Genomic DNA, 23,482 nt, shown 5'->3' with positions numbered 1-23,482 from the left:
CGTAAAATCACACAGCACTCGAAAAGCTCAGTCCCTTCTCGTGTGTCCAGGGATGAAAGCTCGGATGCCCTCACAATGCGATGATTCTAACTCTATACCCTGAGCTTCCTACCTCTATCAATACATCATCCGTTGCAGTAACATCCCGTTTTCATCACCCCAACCCTCCAGTAACTTTTTGGACGAACATCCAACAACAGATGTCCATGTTAGCACTGACACTTTTCACAGTCAAATATAGTCAAAGCAAATCAGAAGTAATTCCAGCAAGTGGCCCATGCTCATTCCAGTGCACTTTCTGTGCAATATCATGCGGGAATAAAGAGAAGTGGTCCAGGATAGAAAAAGGGAAGTATATCTGTAAATTATTTGCCGGCGTGTGATTCTATATCAAGTGAATAGGTAGAACCTAGGGTGTGCATTTTGAACTCGGTAGATGATTCGTTCTTGCGCTACAACCTTGTCAACAATGAAAATGTGATATCTGAAATCAGAAATCAACTTCAGCAGAAATCAAAGAACTTATATTCTTGGTATAATTTTTGAGTCAAAATGACATTTCGAACAGGTCCCACCCAATCATGAACAGTTGTTCAATATGCGGTGATGATAAATTGGCCTGAGAGAGTGGTTGGAAACTACTCCGTAATCATAGCTGGTTCTGGAACTGTGAATTCTGTGATATTGTTTAGTGGAGCCACGAATACTAGATTTTTGATACTCTGTAAGTAGGTGAATCCACCTCTGCTCAATCTCCAAACACTCCAGCTCGCTTAAAAATTACCCACATCCCACATCTCTGTTCTGAAGGTCGAGTAACTCTCAAAATCCCTCGTATAGAAGGTTGCAAAATATCCCTCACAGACGGCGATGCCTTCACACTTCATGTTCAGCATTGGGATTGTCCACCACAAATCTGGCGCTGTTTAAATCTCAAAATGTCCACCATGACACAAGACATTATTCTCTTCGACATGTTAGATGAAATAGCATGGATAACATATCCGTCCATGACCATCCTCTTCATGAAAATTTCAGTAGCAACACTATCAAAGGTGACATTGACACTGCAAACGCCTCTGATCCAGAGCAGCATAGGAAGCACTTACAAGAATCACATAACTCTGATGATGGAGCATCATTTTATATTTTACTATTCCCAGTGTGTTTACTTAGCTATTTGTACAGGACATATCTTTTAGTGTACCGCAGCACTCATTTTCTTTTTCATGACTGCGTGGGCCTGGATACGTTCTGGAAGAGGGTGAGAAAGAGCATAGGAAGAAGGAGGTATGTGTATACAGGCTAATATTTAAAATTATCCTCTCCATGGAGGCAAGTATATATTACGTGGCGTCTCGTCAAATACATCAACAATATGACAGACAAAGTCCACTTGCCCATAATTTACAGCCATCGGTCAGGAGATATACCAGGTTCCTGCGAAACACACTGTCGGTATTGCACATTGGAATGTCGCTCCAACAAATTGATCTCCGACCCAGACTTGAAAAGAAATATAATCCAATTTGATGCACGCACCTCGTATTCGATTCTTTGCCATTCCGTTTGCGGTCTCCCTCCAAGCCTTCCAGGATAAGACTCAGTATCAACCCCGTATTTTATTTCAGCATCACCTTCGTTGGTAATATAAGGGAGACGGTGGTGAAGGCACCTAGAAAGGGCAACATGAACTTTCCAAGATGTACCAGAAAGACTAGGGTCGCAAATATCTCCGATTTCCGACTTATATATTCGCGCTCCCAGTCTGAGGAGCCAGTGGATTTGGTTGAAAATAATGTAGCTTTTTTTGTCCGTCTTGTGGACGAAGCGAGGCAATTCGCTTATCCGTATATTCTTCGGTGAAGAAAATGACATACGGAAAAAGGCTGTAACGAGTGGACATGATAGAGTATCTGTGTTTCAAGCAGTGGATATGGTCCATAACCAGACCCTTGCAGCTCATCCTCACGGGTTGTTAGATATTAAAACTAGTTTTGTTCCTTTTCCATGCCCTCTTTTGAACGCAATCGTGAACATATTTGGACGAGTCGAGACCCCCAGCAATAACAAAATGTGTCTGTCAACGAAAAGTCAGAATAATTCTCGGCATCCGAAGATAAAGATATTTGGATTGTAAAATGCTATCTTTTTACTCTATAATTGGGCAGTTCGAAAAATAGGCCCGCTTGGCCGGGGCATCTACACCTGGCGGATGAGTAACAGACAAGGTAGTTATTGCTGGAATAATGTGCAGAAGAGTAGGGAAGAGACAATAAGTAGAGATTATAGGACAGGTTAAAGCAGAATGGCCTTAGAAATGAGGGACGCTGCACGACATCCTCTATCAAATCAACAATACTCGCAAGAGTTTACTTGAACTCCTGTCTTTTGTGAATCGCCGAGCTTGTTCGTTTCAACATTACATATTTATCGTTAGCTACGCCTTGGTGGAGAGCAAACACCTCCGGCTGAATTCCAGCTTGACAATCCATTCGATTGTGATGCAACAAAAGCTTTATCGTGCATGGATATCAAGATTTCTGACTTCACAGGGTGACATAATGGAAATAATTCGTAAGATGTCATATAATATAAGCAGAGAAAGAACTACATACGTTAAAAATAATCCATTCCGGCGGAGCCAAGTTTGTCGCTGGAGTCGAGCACCCTACATAGTCAAAAAAAGAGAGTCAGAAAAAGAGAGTCAAAAGCAGAGCAAACAGCTATTAGTAGGTGATTGCGCACGTAGGGTTTATTTACTTGAACGGGGGTGAAACTTACGAGTATTGTTTTGTGAGCGTACCCTCTCCGCCTTTCGATAAATCAACGTTATACACATAAAAATTACCATCACTAGTGACCACCATGACCTGGGGAGTGTTACTGCTCATAGCAACTACGCTTCGCACGGGTCCAGTGTTAGAACCGGGGCCACCATACCCCGCTGTTTTGGGAAGCCTGATCCAAGCAAAATCCCTTGCCGGCTCCCATATCTCTGTGACCCCCTTTGGCAAATAACCACCAACAGTCGCTGCGAACGAATTGCCTACGTTTTGTGAGGTCCGGCGAATCATGCCCATAAGTGTACCATTATGCTTTCGAGAGCTAATGTCACTGGGGTCACCGTCCGTAGGTGAATTGTCCCCACCTGATAAAGTGCTAGAATCCTGACTGAATGCTCTTTCCCGAGTAGTATTAGTAATTTTTCGGGAATCAGTGCCAATCGGGGAAGTGGGAAGATCTTCTGAAGGGTCTTGGTGGCCTAGTTTGAAAATATGGATTGTTTCGGTTGCTGAAGAAACACAAAGAAGAGTGGATGTGATATTGAAAGACATGCTAAATATTCGAGATGGCATAGAGCCCCTTCGGAATTGGTATAACTTTTGCGCGTCAGGGACAGAAAACACCCGGATAATAGTTCCTTTGTCGGAGGCTGTAGCCAACAGGGTACCTTCCGTATTTATTGCGAGGCACGACAAGGGAGACTTATGGGCCTCAACGACGTTAATCGCTTCGAGCTTTAGCGTGTCGAAAATAAGAACTTCGCCGCTAGTCGGTGAGATGTGCGCGCTGCTGGGTGGAGCGTGTGAAGGCGGCGTGAATGATGATGGAGGAGCCTTCTGCGGAAGAGGATAGGCAAGGTAGCAGTTTTCCGAGGAAGGGGAGAGTGCACAAATGGCTAGATGATATATTAGTTAGTGACCCGTCCTTCTCTATCGGTTCCTTGAAAGGGTTTGGGCGTCTTGCTCATTACGCACCGTTCGGATTTGGCGAAGTCTCAATAGTGTAAAGAAGTTTCATTGTTTGGATATCATAAAGGTAGATCTGGTCCTCCAGAACAATGACTAATCGTTTCCGATTCAAACGGACGGCGAGAACTGTAGTAGGAAAGGTCAATTCGCATATCGTCGATTGTCTCTGATCCAGCAGTTAGCAACTGAAATTATGACTCTCAAAACGTAGAGAATGCTAATACAGCCGCAGGGAGTATGGCAAACGGACCTTGGTGTTTGTAATCTGTAACCGACGAGGGGAGAGGATAAGGGCGACAAGGGAGGTTGAGAAAAGCATTTCTAGAATCGCGATGTTTCCTTCTTTCGTTTCATAGCTCTTCGCGAAAGGATCAGTGGTAAATATACGAAAACCTTTCGAGGTACCTGAACATATATAAAATCGGACATCATCAGAAATGGTAATTTTGTATGTGTAGCACTTCGATATTGAATTACCCACCGACAGCTAAATAGCTATAGTCCTGATTGAAGGTGACGAAATTCATCGCCATGTTTAAGAACAAGACAGCGTTGCTATCGTGCTAAAAAGGGCGTATACGTTGTATCCCAGGCCATCCAAAAGTTGACACCGTGCACCGATATTTATCCTTCCTTGTAAATGTCTCTTACTGTCATTGATAGCACCCATTAAGTAGACGGCCAGAACAACTAAAGCATCCGCATGCCATAGGCAGACACAGCTTGAAATTAAAAAACAAAACTCAGGAGGAGACAGTGAAATAGTGACTGGCAGTGGCAAGAAAAGCCGATAGATGCGTCGTTAGGAGTGTGGTTGCTGGCTAGCTCGCACTTGATAGTTGATGGTGATGATGATGAAAAGCGGGCGCCTGACAGAGGTTGAGGTAACGCGAAAGCAAACAAGGCAAACAAGGCAAACACCATTGAGCATGGACCTAGTCCAATCGGGACTCCTGCGCTCAGACCACACCTTGTTCCCCGCACTACCTCATAAAACTGGACAAGCCGTGACATACCTCAGAGTAAGGAAAAGAAAGGGAACCTTAGAGGGGAGGAGACGCGGGCACTCCCACGAAGGTTCTCTTTGGCACCATGGCGCCGAAAAGTACGAAGGCCGAGAGGGGAGCGACCGCCGTGATGGAGGTATGGTGGATATTTGCATGATTGTTGCCATTTTATTTGCAACCGTTGGTTACCGGTATCTGACCAACCCAATCTTAACATCCAGTTTAGACCAATAGTGCCAGCATAGTTTCAAAGCGCAGTGTCGAGCGCATCTACTATCCTGAGCCTCACTTTTTCCGCTACTTTGTGAAGAAGCCTCTGAGGCGCTCGCCATTGGTCAATCGCGGTTACTGGCTGCGCATGCGTGCTGTGGAAAGCATGGTGCGGAGGTTTCTCGAAGGACCGTCGGGACATCAGAAAGTTGTTGTGAATCTAGGCTGTGGCTTGTGAGTTGCTAACAGGCGGTTGTACCAGACAGTCTAGAAAGGTCTCGAAATTCATATGTACAGTACATACATGCTAATATAAGATTATATGGGCTTTATATGAAGCGATCCACTTCCATTTCAATTCCTGAACCGAGACGCTGCTCTGTGCCAAAATGCCAAATTCATTGATGTCGACCACCACAAGCTGATGGTCAAAAAAAGAGATATAATAACCCAATGCCCTGCACTACGGGACCTTCTTTCGGATGCCCAATTGACACCAGAAACAGATAGTATCCTTTTGCGAAGCAAAGAATATGTTGGTATCGGGTGCGATCTCGGAGATCTTTCAGAACTAGATGCCGCATTAAGCGGCGTGATAGGCTTAGATCAAGCTTCGATCCTTTGCATAGCTGAAGTGTCAATAACTTACATGGAAGTTGAGCTAGCGGACGCCCTTATTAGGTTTATGCCAAAGCTAAGTAATGGTAAGAGTTTCTGGTCTCTCCTCTCTAATCGTAGTCAGCAAAAGTGAACAATTCGACTAACAGCTGGAAAGATGTAAATTTCTGTTTGCTGGAGCAGTATTTCCCAGAGGGGCCACACCATCCATTTGCGGCTGTAATGATGAAAGATTTCTTAAAGCTCCAATGCCCGTTACATTCAGTCCATAAATACCCTTCGCTCCGCCAGCAGGAACAGCGATTTCGTGGATCTGGTTGGACAAACGCGAAAGCAACAAACTTATGGGAACTCTGGAACGACCCAACATTCGTTACTGAAGATGAGAGGCTATCCCTTGATTCAATCGAGGCTTTTGATGAGTGGGAAGAGTTCGCCCTCTTCGCCTCACATCATTTTCTGCTTTCTGCTAGCATTCGTAAGACGGCGGCAGAATCAGAACCTCCAGATGGGTTGGGAAAAGCTCTGATAGAGCCAAGTCCGTTGACACTGACTCCTTTGTGCTCTCCGAAGCTCACCAGCAAGCGACGATTCGGCGCAATACTCCCTACTTCCGCTAATACGTTCGGATTTCACGGTGGCCTAGGTCAACAAACTCGACTCTCTTCGACTGATGAATATACGGTATCAAAAAGTAAGACGGCAAGTGGTGAAATGCCACCACTTGATGTGGAACCTCGAATGTGCCACACTATAACTCAATTTTATGGGCAGGATTGTCTTCTTGTAGGAGGCAGGGCTGCTCCTAAAAAGGTTATGGCTGATTGTTGGCTAAGGCATTCTAGACGATGGAATCGAACTGATAGCCTTCCAACTCCACTTTATAGGCACTGTGCAACTGCGGTGAATCTTGGAGGGAATGACGCTTATGTACTCATCTACGGCGGCAAAACTAATAACGGTGACGTTTCGGGTAAATGGTTCTTATGGAATGTGTCGAAAGGTTGGCAGGAGGCTACTGTAGCCAACCAGTCTCCTACAGCAAGATTTGGGGCGTCAATTGTGAATATCGACGGACAGTCTGGAGTGGTATTTGGAGGCATGTCACGATACGCCGTCGTGCTGGATGACTTCTGGACCTGGAAACTAGTAAAATCCAGTGATGGACGGATACATGTCGAGTTAAATAACCTCACAGAAACCATAGGTGCTTCCAGTCCCCTCGATAAATGGCTAGGACGTTTTGGGGCATCAATAACCACAACGGCAAGGGGTTGCTTTATAATTGGGGGGGTAGCCAAGCATTGCTGCATACCCCAGGCCTATGAAATAATGCTTCTGAATAAAAATGCGCTGGATGGGTTGGTTCTTGCTCCCAATATCCCTCTTTTGACAGCTGTTGACTTGGACCTTGAATCCATCGGACCAAGACCACTCCTTGTTGGTCACTCCTCTTGCAAAGTTGGTGATGACGATGTACTCATTGTTGGCGGCGGTGCTCTTTGTTTCTCATTTGGAATATATTGGAACGAAAGCACTTGGTTATTGCAGAGCGCAAAATCTAAAGCTATCAACGGGTGGAGTCTGTTGCGAACCGTCAACTAACGGACTCGATGCTAACCCGCTGGAGGAGGTATCTACTACAAGAGTAGATGACCGGCCAAATACAAATTCCCCTGAGATGGAGATAATCCCCCGAATCAACATTTCGACGCCTCAAGAGTTTCAGAGAGTTGTTGACAAGGCAAAGCCTGTTATTCTTAGCGGCCTTGATCTCGGCTCATGTGTGAAAACTTGGAGGAAAGAATACCTCGAGAAGGCTATCGGGCGTGATCGCAAGGTAGAAGGACTCCGATCAATAACCAGATCGAAAGTGCTAATGGTTTCCTTAGGTAGTGGTACATGAAGCAAAATCCGAAAATATGAATTTCCAGACTAAGAACTTCTCATACATCACAAAGGAATTTGGGAAGTTCATCGATGAAATTTATGATGGCTCCCGACAATACCTCCGCTCGGTCTCCTCTGTAAACCCTATGGAACAACCTGCGAATCTAGCCCAGGACTTCCCCGGTCTTCAAGGTGATTTCCATCTTCCGCCCGAACTGTCGTTTGTTTCAGAGAATGCCCACAGCTTTCCTCTGAGGTTATCCGGGCCTGTTATTTTATGGCTCCATTATGATGTGAGCTCCCCTAACCTAGTCTGTCAAGGCCTACAGATTAATTTTTGATTCTAGGTCATGGCAAATGTCCTCTGCCAAATACAAGGTGATAAGCGACTTATCCTATATCCGCCATCGGACGTGCTGCGTCTGGGTTTCGCTCCTGGAGCTTCAAGCTCATCAATCAATATCTTCAAAAATATGTCGGATACTTCTCCGTACTCCCCACCAAACACCCATCCTCATGAAGCTCGCCTCAGGCCAGGAGATGTCCTTTTCATTCCACCACTCTGGCCTCATACTGCGAATCCAATCAATGGAGTGAGCATAGCTGTCAATGCGTTTTTCCGGAATATTGATAGAGGTTACGCGGCGGGCCGGGACGTGTACGGGAACAGAGATCTACAGGCATATGAGAGGGGTCGGATGGAGGTGGACAAAATCGCACGGTCTTTTGATGGCCTTCCCCGTGATATGGCTCGGTTTTATATGGATCGGCTTGCTGATGAGCTCAGACGGAAAGCACATCCATGACCTGAAGGGAAGCCGCAGGTCTGGGCCTATCTGTTAACTAAATACACACGCTTCCCCTCTTTCGCATTGGCGGATATGGATTGCATGTGGTGTGCGGCTCAATGTGCTTAGCGCTATGTATGTGTCATGGATACGATGCACTTTCAATCTCAAGTGGGTTTGACGTAAGCATCGTCAACAACCTTAACTATAACGTTACATGTGGTTTTGTTACTCCAAGCTTGGCCTTTTCTGCTACTTGACCCGACTATCAATCGAACCTGGTAGATGGATATCTGTTGGGAAAATTTCATTGACTTCTCGAATTATGATCGATGCATTCGTTGACGACCTGGTCAATGACAATATTTTGCGAATAACCCTTCCATCCTTCGGCCTCTTTCTTCTCTATGCAATCTTCCATATCTACACCTCCAATTGATTGTGATTTTCCCTCCTGTGTTTGAATGAGGAAAATATGGTTGTTTCCTCAAAAGCCCTATCCACGGAGCACGCCAATCAGTGCTATTTGTTTCACGATATCAAAGACTGAGGAATGGATTTATAGATATTCAAATACACTTGCTGCACCTTCAGAAGAGCCAACTACTGAAGATACCTAGGCCTAGTTATAACTGGAGATACAGAGATTATACAATGCAATAATTTCATCAGATGATGCTATCCCATTCAGAATGCCACAGTGTATCCAAGGCGCTGGAGACAAGTCTGAATTTCGGGGGATATGGACTGGTGGGACGGACCCATGCATGAATCTAGAGCCAGGTAAGCTGGGGTGAGGGGCGTTTAGGATGGTGGAAAGTTGATATAGACAGCGGACTTAGAAATACTCGAGGACTTCGTTCGAAGCATCGATCGATGGTGTGTGATATTCAGTTTGACAGTTTCACACGAAGTTTGAGGCTCATGGACCGATGTAGGATATCAGTTTTGAGAAGTTGAAATGTAGGAAACCGCAAATACCAGATGGCGACGTGCAGCTCGCGATAACAAACTCGCTCTAGAATTCGGCTCCTATTAAAAATATTTGTTGAAAATTGAAACTAATAAATGCGTACGCGTCACTCGTTACCAAAAAGTTAGCTGTCACTGAGAATTGCCGCCTAGGCTTATGTCAGCCTCAAGGCTCTTATTGTTGGGGGGATTGGGTTGGGTGATTCGTACCCTCTATACCACCATGGCGCTGGTGGTGATTGAGCTCTTTTGCCCTAGTGGCCTAATAGGTTATGAGCCCGTGTAAGCGCGACTGCTACAGGGTGTGCCAACATGCTATCACAGGTTCGAATCAGACCAAGGCCAGAGGAATATCCCTTACTAATGCACATTCTCTTGCCAAGATGGGGGAGATTGGTGGTTAGGCACCCAGGAAGACCCCAGGCCACCAAGGACCAATGGCAGTAGGGTAGTGGAACTTAGGAAGAGCCAGGTTCCCCCAGCTGGCCGGATGGTAGAGTGGGTCCGAGGGGGGGTGTTGGGGGGATTGGGTTGGGTGATTCGTACCCTCTATACCACCATGGCGCTGGTGGTGATTGAGCTCTTTTGCCCTAGTGGCCTAATACTTATTTAGCTAACGAGTCAACTAGTTAGTTAACCAGATACAGGTAACTAACAAAAGTGAACACCTCAGCATTTTCCGGACATTTATTATTGTTGACACGGAGAATTGACTTAGTTTGATAAACTACGAGTAGTGTTAACTATTGTCTTCTGCCAGTGCGGCGGGTTCTCGCTCCATTTGCCCCTTCGATCGTATTTTTATCCCGGATATCGCAACATGAGGCAGACCCCTGGCGTGGGATGGTCGGGCCGGCACACCGCAAGTGAAATCCAAGGGGATCGGGTTGTGTGCCTAATACCGCCTTGGGTTGGATAGCGGACCGCAAAATCTGACACCAGGGTGAGCGAGTGATATGCGGAGCCATCAATACTAGTACTAATTATAAGAGTATTCAAAATGACCTCGCAAGCGGCATGGAAGCGCATGGCCTCGTGCGTTGGATTTGGTGCTCTTGATCAGCTACTCAAAATCGTGAGTTTCAAGATAGGTCCAACTGTTGTTTTAGACTCTCCTAAGCATTCGGCTATGCTGATCTCCTGCACTCCAACAACTCTCCATTGGTCCCTAGTTTTAAGGGTGGTTTTCTTGGCTCAGATCACCCGAGCTAGCTGCAGGCCCGATGCCCAGCCAGCGAGACACTCTCCCCACGCCTCCTTGATACTCCCACTGTACAGTACAGCATATCGAGCGTACAACCCTAACATCATGAGGTGTGCCACTAGAGCGTACAGACTAGGATGGCCTGCACGGATGGGCTGTTTCCGCCTCCATTCGCAAGGGGGAATGGTGATTGACTTTTTCCGAAACCTATTTTGAGTGCTGAAACGTGAACAGAGCTAAACTTACAAGCTCACAGCCCCTGCACGTCCAAACGAAAGAAAAGACCTGAAATAAACCACGCATACATCAAGCCCGAGTTGCGACGGGAACACCAGGCGGGAGCGCCGCTTCCCAAACAAAAGGGAGAATCTTTCCCTCGGAGACTCCTGTTTCATGGGACCGTGATAGTTATTGTGGAACAGGAAGATGCGGACGAAAACCCTCTGACTCAAAATCCGGAGAACCGGTGACCTGTTGATTCCTTACCAACTGACAACTCACATTAGTTATTACTAAATACGACAAGAGTTGCCAGCTGTGTCTCCGAAAAGGAGATATAAGCTGGCGCCCTCACCCTTTGCTTCTCATGTTTCAAAAACATTACTCTCGGCTCCCTCCGGGCTTGAGCCTTTGTATAGTCTGTTTTTTCTCCATGGCGTCGCTCGTGCTTTTTATCTGTCTCTTGTTATTTCTACATAATATCTCTCAGTCGGCCGAAGCCACGGGCTCATTGGTTAACTTAGGTTATGCCAAATACAGGGGTGTACAAAACCCAGGAGGGATTACTCATTGGCTTGGAATGCGATATGCGGCACCTCCGTTGGGAAATCTGCGATTTGCCGCACCGGAGGAGCCAGTGAAAGAGAGAAAACAACAACATGCAAATAAAGTATATACTTCACTGACCTTCCATCTCCATTTTCAGCTTGAGCGGCATGAGCCAACAACAATCAACTAACAACTGTTTCACAGTTTGGCTTCAACTGCCTGTCAACTAAAACTATTCCTCGAAAACAAACCTCAGAAGACTGCCTCTTTATTAATGTTTATGCTCCATCAAATGCCAGAGCGGACTCTAAGCTCCCTGTTTATTTCTATATTCAGGGCGGCGGATTCAACGCCAATGCCGGCGGGCGTATCAACGGTACGGGCCTCATCGAAGCTTCTGGCATGAAGATTATCGTTGTGACTTTCAACTATCGTGTGGGACTTTACGGCTTCCTCGCAAGCAAAGAGATCAAGGAAAAGGCTAGCTTGAACAATGGCCTAAAAGACCAAATGAAGGCTCTTGAGTGGGTTAAAAAGCATATTAAACAGGTTTGTGCTGGGCCCTACCCATCCATCCAATCATTTCAGAGATGTTTTATCTCGGGGTGCGCCTGAAATTTACTTAGACTAACTTCAACCCTTTAGTTTGGTGGAGACCCTGACCATGTCACAATCGGAGGAGATAGTGCTGGTGCAGCTTCTGTATACTATTTACTCACTGCTTTCGGGGGCAGAAGCGTTGACACTTTCCATGCGGTCGCAGCAGGTTCTCCTTCGTTCGGAACACAGCTCAACGTCCAAGAAAGCCAATACATGTATGACAATCTTGTTGAAAACACAAAATGCAATGGCAAAGATTCCCTTGCCTGTCTCCGCAGGGTAAATGTAATAGACATGCAGAAACTCGACAAACGATACCCTCTCCCTGGTGGCAATGGTCCACCACTGTTCATGTACAGCCCAACCATAGACAATGATATGATCAGGGACTATACCTACAAACTGATCTCGAGCGGAATGTTCAAAAAGGTCCCTATGATATTTGGCTCAGACAATAACGAAGGCACTGTCTTCGTTCCAAGGATGACAAACAGCTTCAAAGAATCCGACACGTTCCTGAAAAACCAATTCCCAGCGATGAAGGAAAAGCACTTCGAGAAGATCCATGACTTGTACCCCAAGACCAACGATGTTTTTCCTGGCGCTAAAAGCTATGGCGCATACTGGCGCCAAGGAAGCAACGCCTACGGTGAAATGCGATACAACTGTCCCGCCATCATCCTCACTCTTGCAGGTAGTACATATGGCGATCCGAATAAAACATGGAATTTTCACTATGATGTTGAGGACCCTCCAGCCATGAGAAGCGGCATCGGAGTCGGCCACACGGCTCACGTTCCCGCTATTTGGGGCCCAGAGTACGGCTACGGACCCGCCTCATACAAGGACAAGGGTGTTAATGCGCCGATTGTGCCTGTTGTGCAAGGATACTGGACAAGCTTTATCCGCAGCTTTGATCCGAATAAATATCGAGCCAAGGGCAGCCCCGTTTGGGAAACGGTCACCACTGCGAAGACTGGCAATGCGCTGCATCAGTTATACGTCAAAACAGGCGAGACGAAGACAAGATTGATGGACGAAGATCAACTAGAGAGATGTCGGTATTTGTTTAGTGTTGGTGCTGAGCTCAAAATGTGATATTAACGGAGAGAGCGCCTTGTATATGTGGTTTGTTAGATTTGTTTCTGTTATTTGTATTTCATGTTCTAGATAGCAGCGGCGCCTGGAGAATTTCGGGTCTTTTTCTGTTTCATTTTATACTTCTTCGGCCCTTGTGGTGTTTAGGGGGCCATTTTACATATTTGTCTGCCCCATCTTGAGGATTTAGCACATAGATATCCCCGATTAGCAGAGGCACGAAAAGAATTCACAAATATCGTTAGATTACAACCCTCATGTTTTCAACATTATACGCCTCAAGCAATTAAATTTTATGTACGCCCATTGAACTAGAGAAAGATGCAACCGCAGCCGAGCCACTAGACACAGGATATGCAAAAGAGTATACAGACCTATAGTATCTGAGATGCCAAAAAAAAAATTAAAAACAAGTTCCCCGCCTACTTCTTCGCCCTCCTCGCCTTCTTCTCTTTCTCATAAGCCTTCGCCTCTCTGCCCTCTTCGCCCTGGATTTCCGCCACAAGCCTACGGTACTTGCGCTCATACTCCGCATCCTTCTCGCGCTTCTCACGTAGGCTCTCGCGCGCAATGAAGTTCGCGTCCTTGCGCAGCTCGCGCATCGCGCCTTTACGCTCGCGCTTATGCTCTGCTTTCAATTTGTTAAGCTCAGCGCGTTCACGATCAGGATCGTAATGGCGGGACGGGTTGAAAGATTCTTCGAATTTAGGAATGGCGGTTTTGATCGCCAGCGGACGGTGGTTATGTAGTAGCAGTGGCCGGCGGGCGAGGTCGGATTGCTTTAGGAGCACTTGTAACTTGTCGAGGATCCTTTGCAGTTGGTCAGAGAGAGCGCTGGGGAATTTGTTGTTGAGGGAGTGGTTGAGATGTTTGAGGACTCGATTTGCGGGGACAAAAATGTCATGGAATGCAGATTTGGATGACCAGAGGTCCGCGGCATGATCAAGGAGAGTGATAAATGTGCTGATGAGGGAAAGCTTGAGGGTCTCTTGTTCACGACTGTCGGTAGAAGAGTTAGCGAGAACGTCCCAGAATGTAAGTTTTCTGATGTGGGTCAACGGGAGTTCTGAAGCGGTTAGATGAAGAGGCACAGACGGCTGCCGGAGAGGAAACAAGCCGAGTGTCTCTTTGGGCTCGATAGGCGCTAGAATGCAGAGACCGTTTAGGACGTAGTTCATGAATTCTGGTATATACCGTTTGGCTAGCGTCTGATACTGGATGCAAAGGGTTGCGATATATGCACCAGTCGCGATGTTTCCAAGGTTGGTGATATTGCTCTGACCAAGGTATCTAGCCATGGCAAGAATGGATGGAGTGACAACAGCATGGAAGTGATCGGAGGTGGGGAATATGGTTGCCACACCAGTTAAAATAACGAGATCGCCTGGCAACAATTCTAAGGGTCGAGTTTCCGACATCTCTCGCAAATGGTCTCTCATTGCACTAGCTACTGCCTCCGGCTGAGCCTTGGCCATAGAATGGACATGGCGTAACAAGTTCTCGAGAACCGCGAAGGGTGGGTGGTTTGGCTGATTTGCTAGGTACACGGTATGCTGCACAAGCACTTGCGAAAAAGTCGCAAGCTTCGATTTATTGTCGCTGTGGAGTCTGGGATGATGGAGTGCGCGAATTCTCTGAACTACAGTGGGCAGGTCTTCGGTTTTGGTATCCTTAATGATTTGCAAGAAGTGTTCATGGCTTCTCGGGCAGGGATATGTAAATGCAAGGTTGTTGTTTGTCAATGCTGTGGAGGATTCGCCATTGGTGGTCGATGGCCCCTTATCGACTTCCATGCCAGGAGGGAGAACTAAACCACCAATGAATTCATCATCTTCCGCCTCAGACTCCTCTTCAGTCGAAGCGCTGGCCATATCGCTCTCATCTAGAAAGAGTTCTGCTTCAGAGTCGGACTCAACAAGGTCGCGGTCGATGATAAAATCGTCTTCATCTTCTACAGCGAACTCTTGAATGCTCTTCGGTTGAGCCAATCCAAATGCCTTCGCATCGTCTGGCTCTGAATTATCCTCCACGTCTTCCTCACCGTTGCTATCCTGTTCCTCTGACAAGTCATCCCCCGCCCCTTGCATTCTTCTGAGCCGTTCTTTTTCTAGTTGTCTCAGTCTCTCTGCCTCCTCTTCTGCTTTCTCCTCCTCTGTCTTAGTACGATCTACAGGATTAGCTCGTTTATCGTAGGTCATTTGCTTCAGCCGTTGATCGTACTCCTTATCAGCCTCGTCTCTTGGCTTTCCATTCAAGAGAGCCGCACGATCCGGATTCATCGTGGCGACAAGATCAGGTTGTGGCAAAGGTTCAGGTTCAGGTTTTTTGACCCCTCTCATCATCTCAAAAATTTCGGGAAGACCCTTATCGAGTGACGCTCGCAAATCAGCATCATCCTCTTTTGCCTTTTGACGCTCATATTTATGAAATTTCGATTTCGCAATGAGCTCTTTCATGACTTCGTTTTTTGATTTCTTCCGTTCCGGTTGCCCTTCCTCCTCCGAGTCCTCCGCCAACCCCTCCATGTCATCTTCTTCAGCCGTTCGCCTTCGTTTACGTATTTTCTCTAAGTTCCCTTCTTCATCAGAGACATTGAGATCGTCCTCTTGAAAGTCATCCCTGCTCTCTGCGTCAAACGTAATAGTTTGTCCCAAATGGGTAAGTTGCACCTCTTCTTCGTCATCTTCAAGATTGAACATTGACTCCTTTTTGAGCCTCCGCTGGCTCTCTCTTGCAAACCGCTCGGCCGCTCTTTCTTCTGGGGTCATTGTAGGGTCATTTTCACCGAAGCGTCGATCGAGCAATGTCCCGACTTTACTCCGGCGCTGCATTTCCTTTAAGAGGGTTTCTTTTCTCTACATAATAATTAGCGTATAATACAGTTAACGGAAATAAGCCAGGAATTGAAAACACACTCTCTGCTCTCCTAAGCCCTTAGTGACTCCGGGTCTGGAGCGTGGTGCATCTTGGTTCGATCGCGAAACAGAATTGAATTTAGCAGGCCTCGTGGGCGCCTTGATTTCAAAGGGATTGAATTGTTCCCGTATTCCCTGGAGGGCAGCATTGCGGTGTATTCGGCTCGCAGCGCCCGCACCAGACTTCGCGTTTTTCTGTTTCTGCTTTTTAGACTGCTGCGGCCCCAGGATTCCGCTTTCCCGCAGAGAGGCTTTCAGCTGCTTCAGCTGCGAAGGGGGCATTGTTGAATGTTTTCTCCTAACTGGTAGTTGGCTTCACTGTCATTTTTTGAAGCTCCAGTAAATAATTTTTTAAGTTGGCACTTTAGTTCTTCACCGCCTCTAGGTGGGCCAAAGTAAAAATATTCTGCCACCCTCACCTTTCCCGGAAATAGTTACTCCATTTAATTGTAATCCACAGCAACCGCGCATCAATGTCGAAAATATCCGCGAGAAAGGGAGCTCACAGTGGCTATGACTTCACAATATAATGACCGAGTTGTATGGCTATGTTTAGGTATGTTCCCCATAGCACTCAATCCTTGTAAACGTTACTGAATGCTCCCCATATGCAGGTGCCACTCTGTTCTTTGCTGTGCGCGGAGTCGCCGCCGAACTCCATCGTATCCGGGAGCTCACTACGATCAGAAATGGGGAGAAAGATGACCAGGTAATTGGTGAAGGAACAGAGGATGGTAAAATCCACTCTCCGGGTCTGTGGGAATTTGGAAACTAACGCCATGGATCGTAGCTCTGAAATTAGAAACTCTACAAAAGCTGTCAGAAAGCACAAGCTTTGATCTTCGAGCAGCGTAAGGATTTTCTAGCAGACATCTTACACATATATTTTAACCATCAGATAGGGCATTGAGGATTATCTCCGAAAGATCAACTAAAGGATCTACACGAGATCTACTACTAGAAGATCTGTCAAGCAAGGATCCCACGCTCCGGAACAAGGCTTTGAATGCCCTTTATTTCCTGGTCTCTAATCGAGCTTGCAAGTTTACTCTCTCTTATTAACTCCCTTACTTATTCCCTTTGCTTCCTTTCGTTACTATCTACTATTCCTGCTAATTTTACACAATCTCCAGTGTCTCGTTCTTCCGTGACCAACCGCCTAAAAGACCTCCCTACCTATACTGCCCTTGTCAATTGCCTTTGTAACTTTCTCGCCGAGCACACAGAAGAAAACATTAAAACGGTCTCACCAATCCTTCCCAGAACGCGACCGCAAGGCGAAAAGAAAGCTCTAAATACCCTTGACATAATTCTCAGAGAGAACGTACCTGCAGCGCTAGAGGCTGGCGTTATAAGTCGATGGCTTTCGAAGTACCCGTTTCCATGCACTACGGAAGACGAACCTAAACGGATAGATGTGGTTGTCCTAACGAAGACATGGTACACTGACGACTCCGTCATGAGCTCCATCATCAGCACCCTTTCTTCCCATCAGGAGGGAGTCAGCCAATTACGGAAATACGGGCTCATGGGTAGTAGAATGGCGGAGCACACTCACAGCGTATATGACGACGAGATTGGCGACGAATATGATCATGATGACGGCAGCGAAAATGATAGCGATGTCTGGATGGTTGGGGGGGAGGAAACTGCTGGTTTACCATTATGGGCTGGTGGGAGGAGACGACAAGAAGGAACCGCTGAAGAGCAAGAACTGCGGCGACAGCGCAGGGAAGCCATGGTTTTCAGTGAGAGTGGACGACCTTTGGGGAGAGATGACATTATCCACCCTGTTCGGAATAGGGAGGATGAGGAACTGGATGCTGAGCTGGAACAGCTGGCAGATGAGGTTGATCGGGAACTCCGTGAAGAACAGTTAGAAGCCGAAAGACAGGCACGGCCAAGGCGCTCATGGTCTATGTGGCCGTTTTCTTGAGACGAGAGTGTACTATGTCGGCTGTGAAAGGCAAAAGGGGATTGTTAGGTCCACAGGGCGTTTTTGGAGCATTGTTGGCCATTTGCCAGCCCCCTGTTATTTTTCGACTATGGCGCTGATCTAGCAGCATGACGGCGTTGTTAAACATTGAATGAGCACTACGATACCCCTATATATATATATATATATATATATCCCATTTTTGTCTAAAGGAAGTTTCCCATAGGCATGTACGCCTATTTTTGATGCATCTATCTATATTCTACTGGTCCTTGTTAAAACTACAAACCCTTCCAAGATGACTTCGCCAAATGGTCACTCTTCTTCTTGCTATGTTTAACCATTCCCATCATTTTCAATTCCGATAAGGCACGGTAAAATAGAGCCAACGCCTCGCGCTCATCAGATTCCTCACCATCATCACCCCCAGCCATTGTATAAAACGCACGCCACAGGTCATAGGCATTGACAAGAGACCCCGTTTCCAAATAAAGGTTATACAGAATGGAAATTGCTGGTTTAGAAGGTGACGTGCTCTCGTCATCCGTAGAATGTGTGCTTGCAACCAGGTAGTCGAATGGAGTAGATAAGGCTCGCTCGATCGTGAAACGAGGTCGAGGTGTAAAAGCGTCTTTTATGGGAGTTCTTAAGTCGTAGAGGAACGCCTCATGCATAAAAAGATCAACTGGAGATATGAGATTGCTTGACAAGTAATCCTGGAAGGCAGCACTCAAGTCGTCGACAACAGTGGTATATTTGATCTCCAGTGTGGATAGTTTTGCTTTGGTTTTTGTGAGTTTGACTCTCTGTCCCACGATTGTGGTTTTGTGGGTTGAATGGAATTTATCGTATTCACTGCGGAGCGGGTCGGGGCCAGTATTGTTTTTTAATAACGATTTGAGGATTTCTTGTAGGTTCGTGAACGTATCTAATCCGCCAACGTCTTGTGCAAGGGTGTTTAAAAGAGTTTCGATGGTATTGGACGGTGATTTCTTCATTTCCATGAACATATTTTCTACGATTTTTGAGCCCAGAAGTTCCCCACCCAGCGCTTGAATTATAAGCTCAGAGAGAATAGGTGTTTTGGGGACTTTCAAAATCCGTAGTACAGATAATAACGTTTCAACGGAGCGCAACATGGAGCCGATCCTTTCCTGGCCACTCCGAAGGTTCGATCTGGCATACTGTGCTAAAAACTCGTCATCTACTAAAACTTTTCGTACCATTTCCAATGCACCTTCATCGAGCAAAGTATGGATATGTCTAACAATTATAAGTGAGTTATGCGGTAAGCTTCGAAGGTAGTTGAGAAGTTCAATACTGACCTACGGAAGGAGGGAATATTTCGAATAGCCTCACATAAACCCGGATAGAAAGCATTTGCTGATTCGACTGTTGAGAGTAGAATGGATAAGGGATTGGCGAAAAAATGGGCCATATACACATACTAGTGTTGTCAGCATTGCAACTTCAAGGCAGGGTATATTGCGAAATATTTTAATCTACCCACCTTAATTCCATTCGCGAAGCCTTCCGGACTCTGAAAATGGTCTCTGAATTTTTCAAAAAGAATTCTGCTCACGTTATGACCCAACCATAGAGCATCTTTCTGACGCGTTTGTAGAGTCGTGTAGATTCGGTTTACGGAATCACTAGGGTCCCGAATGTCAAATCGGCAGCCTTGGAGTAGATTCACCAGGGATCTCGGAAGTCTGGCCTCAAAGAGCTCGACAGAAGTTGCAATACCGAAGAGAAGAACGAAGGGAATTCGATCAAGCCAGGAACTGAATAAAGTTAGTAGAGGAATTGCCAAATTCCTTGAGCTCTTACCTGAGTAATGATATTAGGTCCCCCAATAATCCATGGTCCCAGGCTTCACTGTCTCGAAAAGCAATTACCACTTTCCTAACCCCTTTCTCTTTTACATGGTCATGCAGAATATTTAGGTCGTAAGCAAGAGGCTTTGGGCCCTGGAAAAGTTTTAACGCTAATGTCCGTAGGAAGAATAGGAAGCTATACACACAACTTGGTCCCGGTCCTTATCCACACCGTTTATCATATTTGTACCAGATCGAATGATCTGCTTCAGAATATTTTTGAGGTTGGAAGCATTTCCAGAATCCAGCGTAACCACCTGTCCAGTCGTTCTGGATTGTATTTGTTCGCGTAGCCGATCTAACAATCGTCCCATCGATGAAATATTGGAACCCAGAGTAATCAATCCGGTAGGGATACGCCCGTCGCAGCTAGATATGGATCAATTAACAACGTTCTCTGGGAGCGAAATCCAACAAACGTACTTGTCGGGTGAGCTATGCTCTAGGAACGTAGAAACATTGCCTAAAATCTTAGAGTCTACGTCACGGAGTATCCCCTTTCCGAATATTAGAATCATTTTCTCTTATTTTAAAAATCATCATCCTCAATCCAACGAACCTGAATTTGTTGCTCCTGGCGGGCCCAGAATTCTTGGAACAAGCTATATCGCAGCTTGACAGATTCTATGTCTTCTTCGCCCTCCAATAGAGGCGCAAATGGAAAGCCGTTTTCTTTCTGAGATGCCGTGGCGCTGGGTACTTTACGTCTTTTAGATGGGCGCTCATTATGTGCATTGTCCTTTTGTACAGATTTGTATATGTATGAATTCTGCACGAATGTTTAGCTGATTGAATGGGGAAATCATGAACGGCAAGACAAACTTGGTACTCTGAACCGTCGAGGCTCTCCAACCCACGATTTTCGTCGTGAATATCAGCAATGGCCATTATAGCTCGTAGAATCGTAAATAATTTTGATGGTCGCAAACACCAAAACACTTGTAGAAGTGGAAGCTGGACCTGGGGCAGGGTAGTGTTGATTATATAATGAGCCATCGTAACTAACTAACTAACCTATGGACGTCATGATGCGTAAGATTACATTTCGGCGTATTATTGCCTTCCATCCTTGGGATCTCAAACATAGTTTTTTGGAGCTTGGCAAGACCTTCCGCTCCGATGGTTTGATCTTGCACTTTTACATCCATGCGACGTCTGAGTCTGTCTCGGGCTCAATGGCATCGTCATGGTGTTCATCAGAGTCACTTTAGTCTCCCTTTTCCTCCCCATCCGCACACACAAAGGCACTTGTCAAACTCCACTGCTCACTCAAATGGCGACGGCCGCAACAACAATCCCAAAGCTTCTATACGATGGTTTGAGCAACCTACGCGGTGGAGCAAAGAGAAAGTCGAGGTATATCCAGAGGAGGAAGAACAGGCCGAGCAAGATGTTATTTGGGCCAAAATCCGAGAGCTGCAGGAAGAGCTGAAGGAGATAAAGCAGGGCCCTTTTGGGCCGCATAGCCCCTTGATGAAACAGTTATCGGAAAAGCAAAGAGAGATAGTACGTGACGCCGTCCGCAAATATGAAGAAGAACATGTGGAAGAGGAAGCAAAGGATAATCAGCGTTATCAAGACTTTTTTGCGGGACTAGATGAAATGATTGCAGAGGAAACGCAAGATTTGGAGAAACAGAAAACAGCGGAATGGAATCCAAAAGAAATGCTAGAGGCATCTAAGCCACCTCATAAAGAATCGTTCGAAGTCGAATTGAAGGTCCCGGACACCGCTCAAGCGCATGTTAACAGATTTAACCAGAATTTAAAGGTTCTAATCAAAGATCCAACCAGGGGCCATAGGCAGGAGCTGTGGCGGTCATATCAACGATGTAAAGCCTTAATACCTGCCTTTGTTGAATTGTTGCCAGAAGAGACCTTGACCATATTGTGGAACTCCCAAAGCCAAAGTGCCAGTCTCCAAACCCCGCAGCTTGGACACTGGGAAGATTTTGCAGAAGATATCCTTTCGAATGGCCGAGACTTAACGCAACCCCAATGGCTGCGGTACATTACACTCCTTCTTGACAATGGCCAGTCAAATAAAGCACTTTCTTTGTGGAAAAGCCGAGAGAATCATCTACACTATGGTTCGAAAATGGAAGTTGAGCAGTTTTGGAAGTTGGGGGTTGACATATTGATAGCAAATGGGGAATTGGAAAGCGCGCAAGATATAGCATTGGCGTTTCTTGCAGACGATGCATGCCGGCCGCCACGTATTCTAATACCCATAATCGTTGCCTGGGCTAAAATCCCCGGAAATACGAACGGCGCTCGAGCTTGGACCTTGTACCTACGGCTCAAAACAATACTTGGGTCTGATATAAATATGAATGATTACGATTCGATAAGTATTGGCTTCCTGAAAGCTGGTAGAGTTGACATGGCAGTTGCGGTCTTCAAGGATATGATGCTCTCAGGACAAACGTCGCCCTCCGACTCAACTTCACTTTACCGTGCCTCCCTCGGCTTGGTTGGCAATCTGCAAGCTTCAAGTATCACAGAGGCGGACGTGAATAAGGTATCACTATATGCACTTACGATCATGCCCCGAAAGTTTCAAAACAAGTTCTTCTATGCAAGTTGGATGAAGAAGTTGATCGGTATGGGCGAGATTGATTCCGCAGCTGCGGTCGTCGAATTGATGTACGAACGCGGCATTAATCCAGACGCAAAACACCTAAACGGAGTCATAAGCGGCTGGCTCCGCAAAGATAGTGTCGATAGCAGAGATAAGGCCGCAAAACTCGGGTGGGCGATGATTCAGGAAAGGATTGACACTGTTTGGTCGCGCCAGAAGAGCCCATCACCCGAATCGAGCAAGCCATCAGTTCATGATGCCAATGATGGTATCCGTATTCCGAAGTTTGAACACAAGACTGTTCCCCCAGCGAGCATCGAAACATTTTCCCTACTACTACTTTATTATACTCGGCGTGGCCAAGAGCATTTAGCCAACTACGTTATTGAATGCCTCGAAAAAGCACAGATGCGACCTAATGCATTTTTCATGAACCATCTCCTCTTCGCGGAGTTGCGCAAACAGGACGTCCTTGGCGTCTGGACCCGCTACCAGCAAATGTCAGCCACTGTCCGCCCCGATCTAGAAACGTTCGCTTGCCTTTGGGACTGCGCCAAAATCCAATACGATCGCGCGCGACCATCTTTCGACTCTAACTTCCCCACCGCACGCGTCTTGTACCGTGAAATGATGGACTGGTACTTCAGCCTGAGTCCGCGTAGCCAAGCCAATGTCCGCAAACTCTTTACCAAAGACCTCTACGACCAAATCCTCCGCTGTTTCTCTTTCTCGCTTGACCCGCAAGGCACAATCGTCGCTCTACATTCCCTGCGACATGTCTTCGGCTACATCCCGGACATCGTCACAGCCCGCATCCTAATGTTCGAGGTGGTCCGTCTCCTGCCAGCTCCACTGGAACTCGAAGACAAGAAGAAGGCACGTCACCACCGACGTCGCATCTCCACAAACCCACGGAGCAAGGAAAGCCTACAGCACGTAACGAAGCTACTAGAAACGCTTCGTGATAGGAAAGTAGTGGAGTTAGGCAAACAGGGCTTGCTGATAGAGGATCTAGACATGAAATCACGGAAAGATCATGAGGTAAACCTGTATACGGATTTATTGCGCGTTGTGCTAAGTCGGTTGGCGGAGAATCCTCGCAAGAACGAGGATAAGATCCGCAAGGCAGCGCTCGATATGGGAGAGAGTGAAGAATTATATTTGGGGGAGCCAGTACCAGCGGAGTTGTTGCCTTGACACTCAATCTTTCTAACGGTATTTGCCTGCCTCACTAATTTTCAACTCAGTAGGAACACCTAGTCCT

General features: G+C 46.4%; 7 protein-coding genes across 7 annotated transcripts; 4 read left to right on the top strand and 3 right to left on the bottom strand.

Annotated features, from left to right (window-relative positions):
- Positions 1 to 2,117: 2,117 nt before the first annotated feature.
- On the bottom strand, positions 2,118 to 4,288 carry HCBG_04812 (phosphoinositide binding protein ATG18; the record flags this gene model as incomplete). The annotated part of the gene is made up of 5 exons (XM_045431861.1): positions 2,118 to 2,671; positions 2,785 to 3,682; positions 3,762 to 3,921; positions 4,006 to 4,160; positions 4,237 to 4,288. The coding sequence occupies 5 exons, from the start codon at positions 4,286 to 4,288 to the stop codon at positions 2,620 to 2,622; spliced, it is 1,317 nt and encodes a 438-aa protein (XP_045287073.1).
- Positions 4,289 to 4,847: 559 nt separating this feature from the next.
- On the top strand, positions 4,848 to 8,286 carry HCBG_04811 (leucine carboxyl methyltransferase; the record flags this gene model as incomplete). The annotated part of the gene is made up of 7 exons (XM_045431860.1): positions 4,848 to 4,898; positions 4,989 to 5,206; positions 5,312 to 5,676; positions 5,715 to 6,883; positions 6,987 to 7,430; positions 7,483 to 7,773; positions 7,828 to 8,286. The coding sequence occupies 7 exons, from the start codon at positions 4,848 to 4,850 to the stop codon at positions 8,284 to 8,286; spliced, it is 2,997 nt and encodes a 998-aa protein (XP_045287072.1).
- A 2,443-nt stretch (positions 8,287 to 10,729) lies between these two features.
- HCBG_04810 (vacuolar triacylglycerol lipase) lies at positions 10,730 to 13,068 on the top strand (the record flags this gene model as incomplete). The annotated part of the gene is made up of 3 exons (XM_045431859.1): positions 10,730 to 11,333; positions 11,417 to 11,761; positions 11,858 to 13,068. 3 exons carry the CDS (start codon positions 11,097 to 11,099, stop codon positions 12,908 to 12,910), a joined length of 1,635 nt encoding a protein of 544 aa, XP_045287071.1.
- A 264-nt stretch (positions 13,069 to 13,332) lies between these two features.
- HCBG_04809 (nucleolar complex protein) lies at positions 13,333 to 16,107 on the bottom strand (the record flags this gene model as incomplete). Its single annotated transcript, XM_045431858.1, has 2 exons — positions 13,333 to 15,765; positions 15,826 to 16,107. The coding sequence occupies 2 exons, from the start codon at positions 16,105 to 16,107 to the stop codon at positions 13,333 to 13,335; spliced, it is 2,715 nt and encodes a 904-aa protein (XP_045287070.1).
- Positions 16,108 to 16,338: 231 nt separating this feature from the next.
- Positions 16,339 to 17,761, top strand: HCBG_04808 (uncharacterized protein; the record flags this gene model as incomplete). The annotated part of the gene is made up of 5 exons (XM_045431857.1): positions 16,339 to 16,381; positions 16,440 to 16,559; positions 16,628 to 16,676; positions 16,728 to 16,868; positions 17,089 to 17,761. The coding sequence occupies 5 exons, from the start codon at positions 16,339 to 16,341 to the stop codon at positions 17,759 to 17,761; spliced, it is 1,026 nt and encodes a 341-aa protein (XP_045287069.1).
- Positions 17,762 to 17,942: 181 nt separating this feature from the next.
- Positions 17,943 to 20,526, bottom strand: HCBG_04807 (origin recognition complex subunit; the record flags this gene model as incomplete). Its single annotated transcript, XM_045431856.1, has 8 exons — positions 17,943 to 19,024; positions 19,087 to 19,208; positions 19,272 to 19,545; positions 19,592 to 19,731; positions 19,785 to 20,007; positions 20,062 to 20,135; positions 20,198 to 20,377; positions 20,461 to 20,526. 8 exons carry the CDS (start codon positions 20,524 to 20,526, stop codon positions 18,043 to 18,045), a joined length of 2,061 nt encoding a protein of 686 aa, XP_045287068.1.
- A 258-nt stretch (positions 20,527 to 20,784) lies between these two features.
- HCBG_04806 (pentatricopeptide repeat protein) lies at positions 20,785 to 23,415 on the top strand (the record flags this gene model as incomplete). The annotated part of the gene is made up of 1 exon (XM_045431855.1): positions 20,785 to 23,415. The coding sequence occupies one exon, from the start codon at positions 20,785 to 20,787 to the stop codon at positions 23,413 to 23,415; it is 2,631 nt and encodes an 876-aa protein (XP_045287067.1).
- Between the last annotated feature and the right edge of the window lie 67 nt (positions 23,416 to 23,482).

Source organism: Histoplasma capsulatum (assembly GCF_000150115.1).
Source record: "Histoplasma capsulatum G186AR genomic scaffold supercont2.6, whole genome shotgun sequence".
In the NCBI taxonomy this organism is placed as follows: domain Eukaryota; kingdom Fungi; phylum Ascomycota; class Eurotiomycetes; order Onygenales; family Ajellomycetaceae; genus Histoplasma; species Histoplasma capsulatum.
Note: the sequence above shows the minus strand (reverse complement) of the source record. Positions and strands in the feature narration are given on the sequence as shown.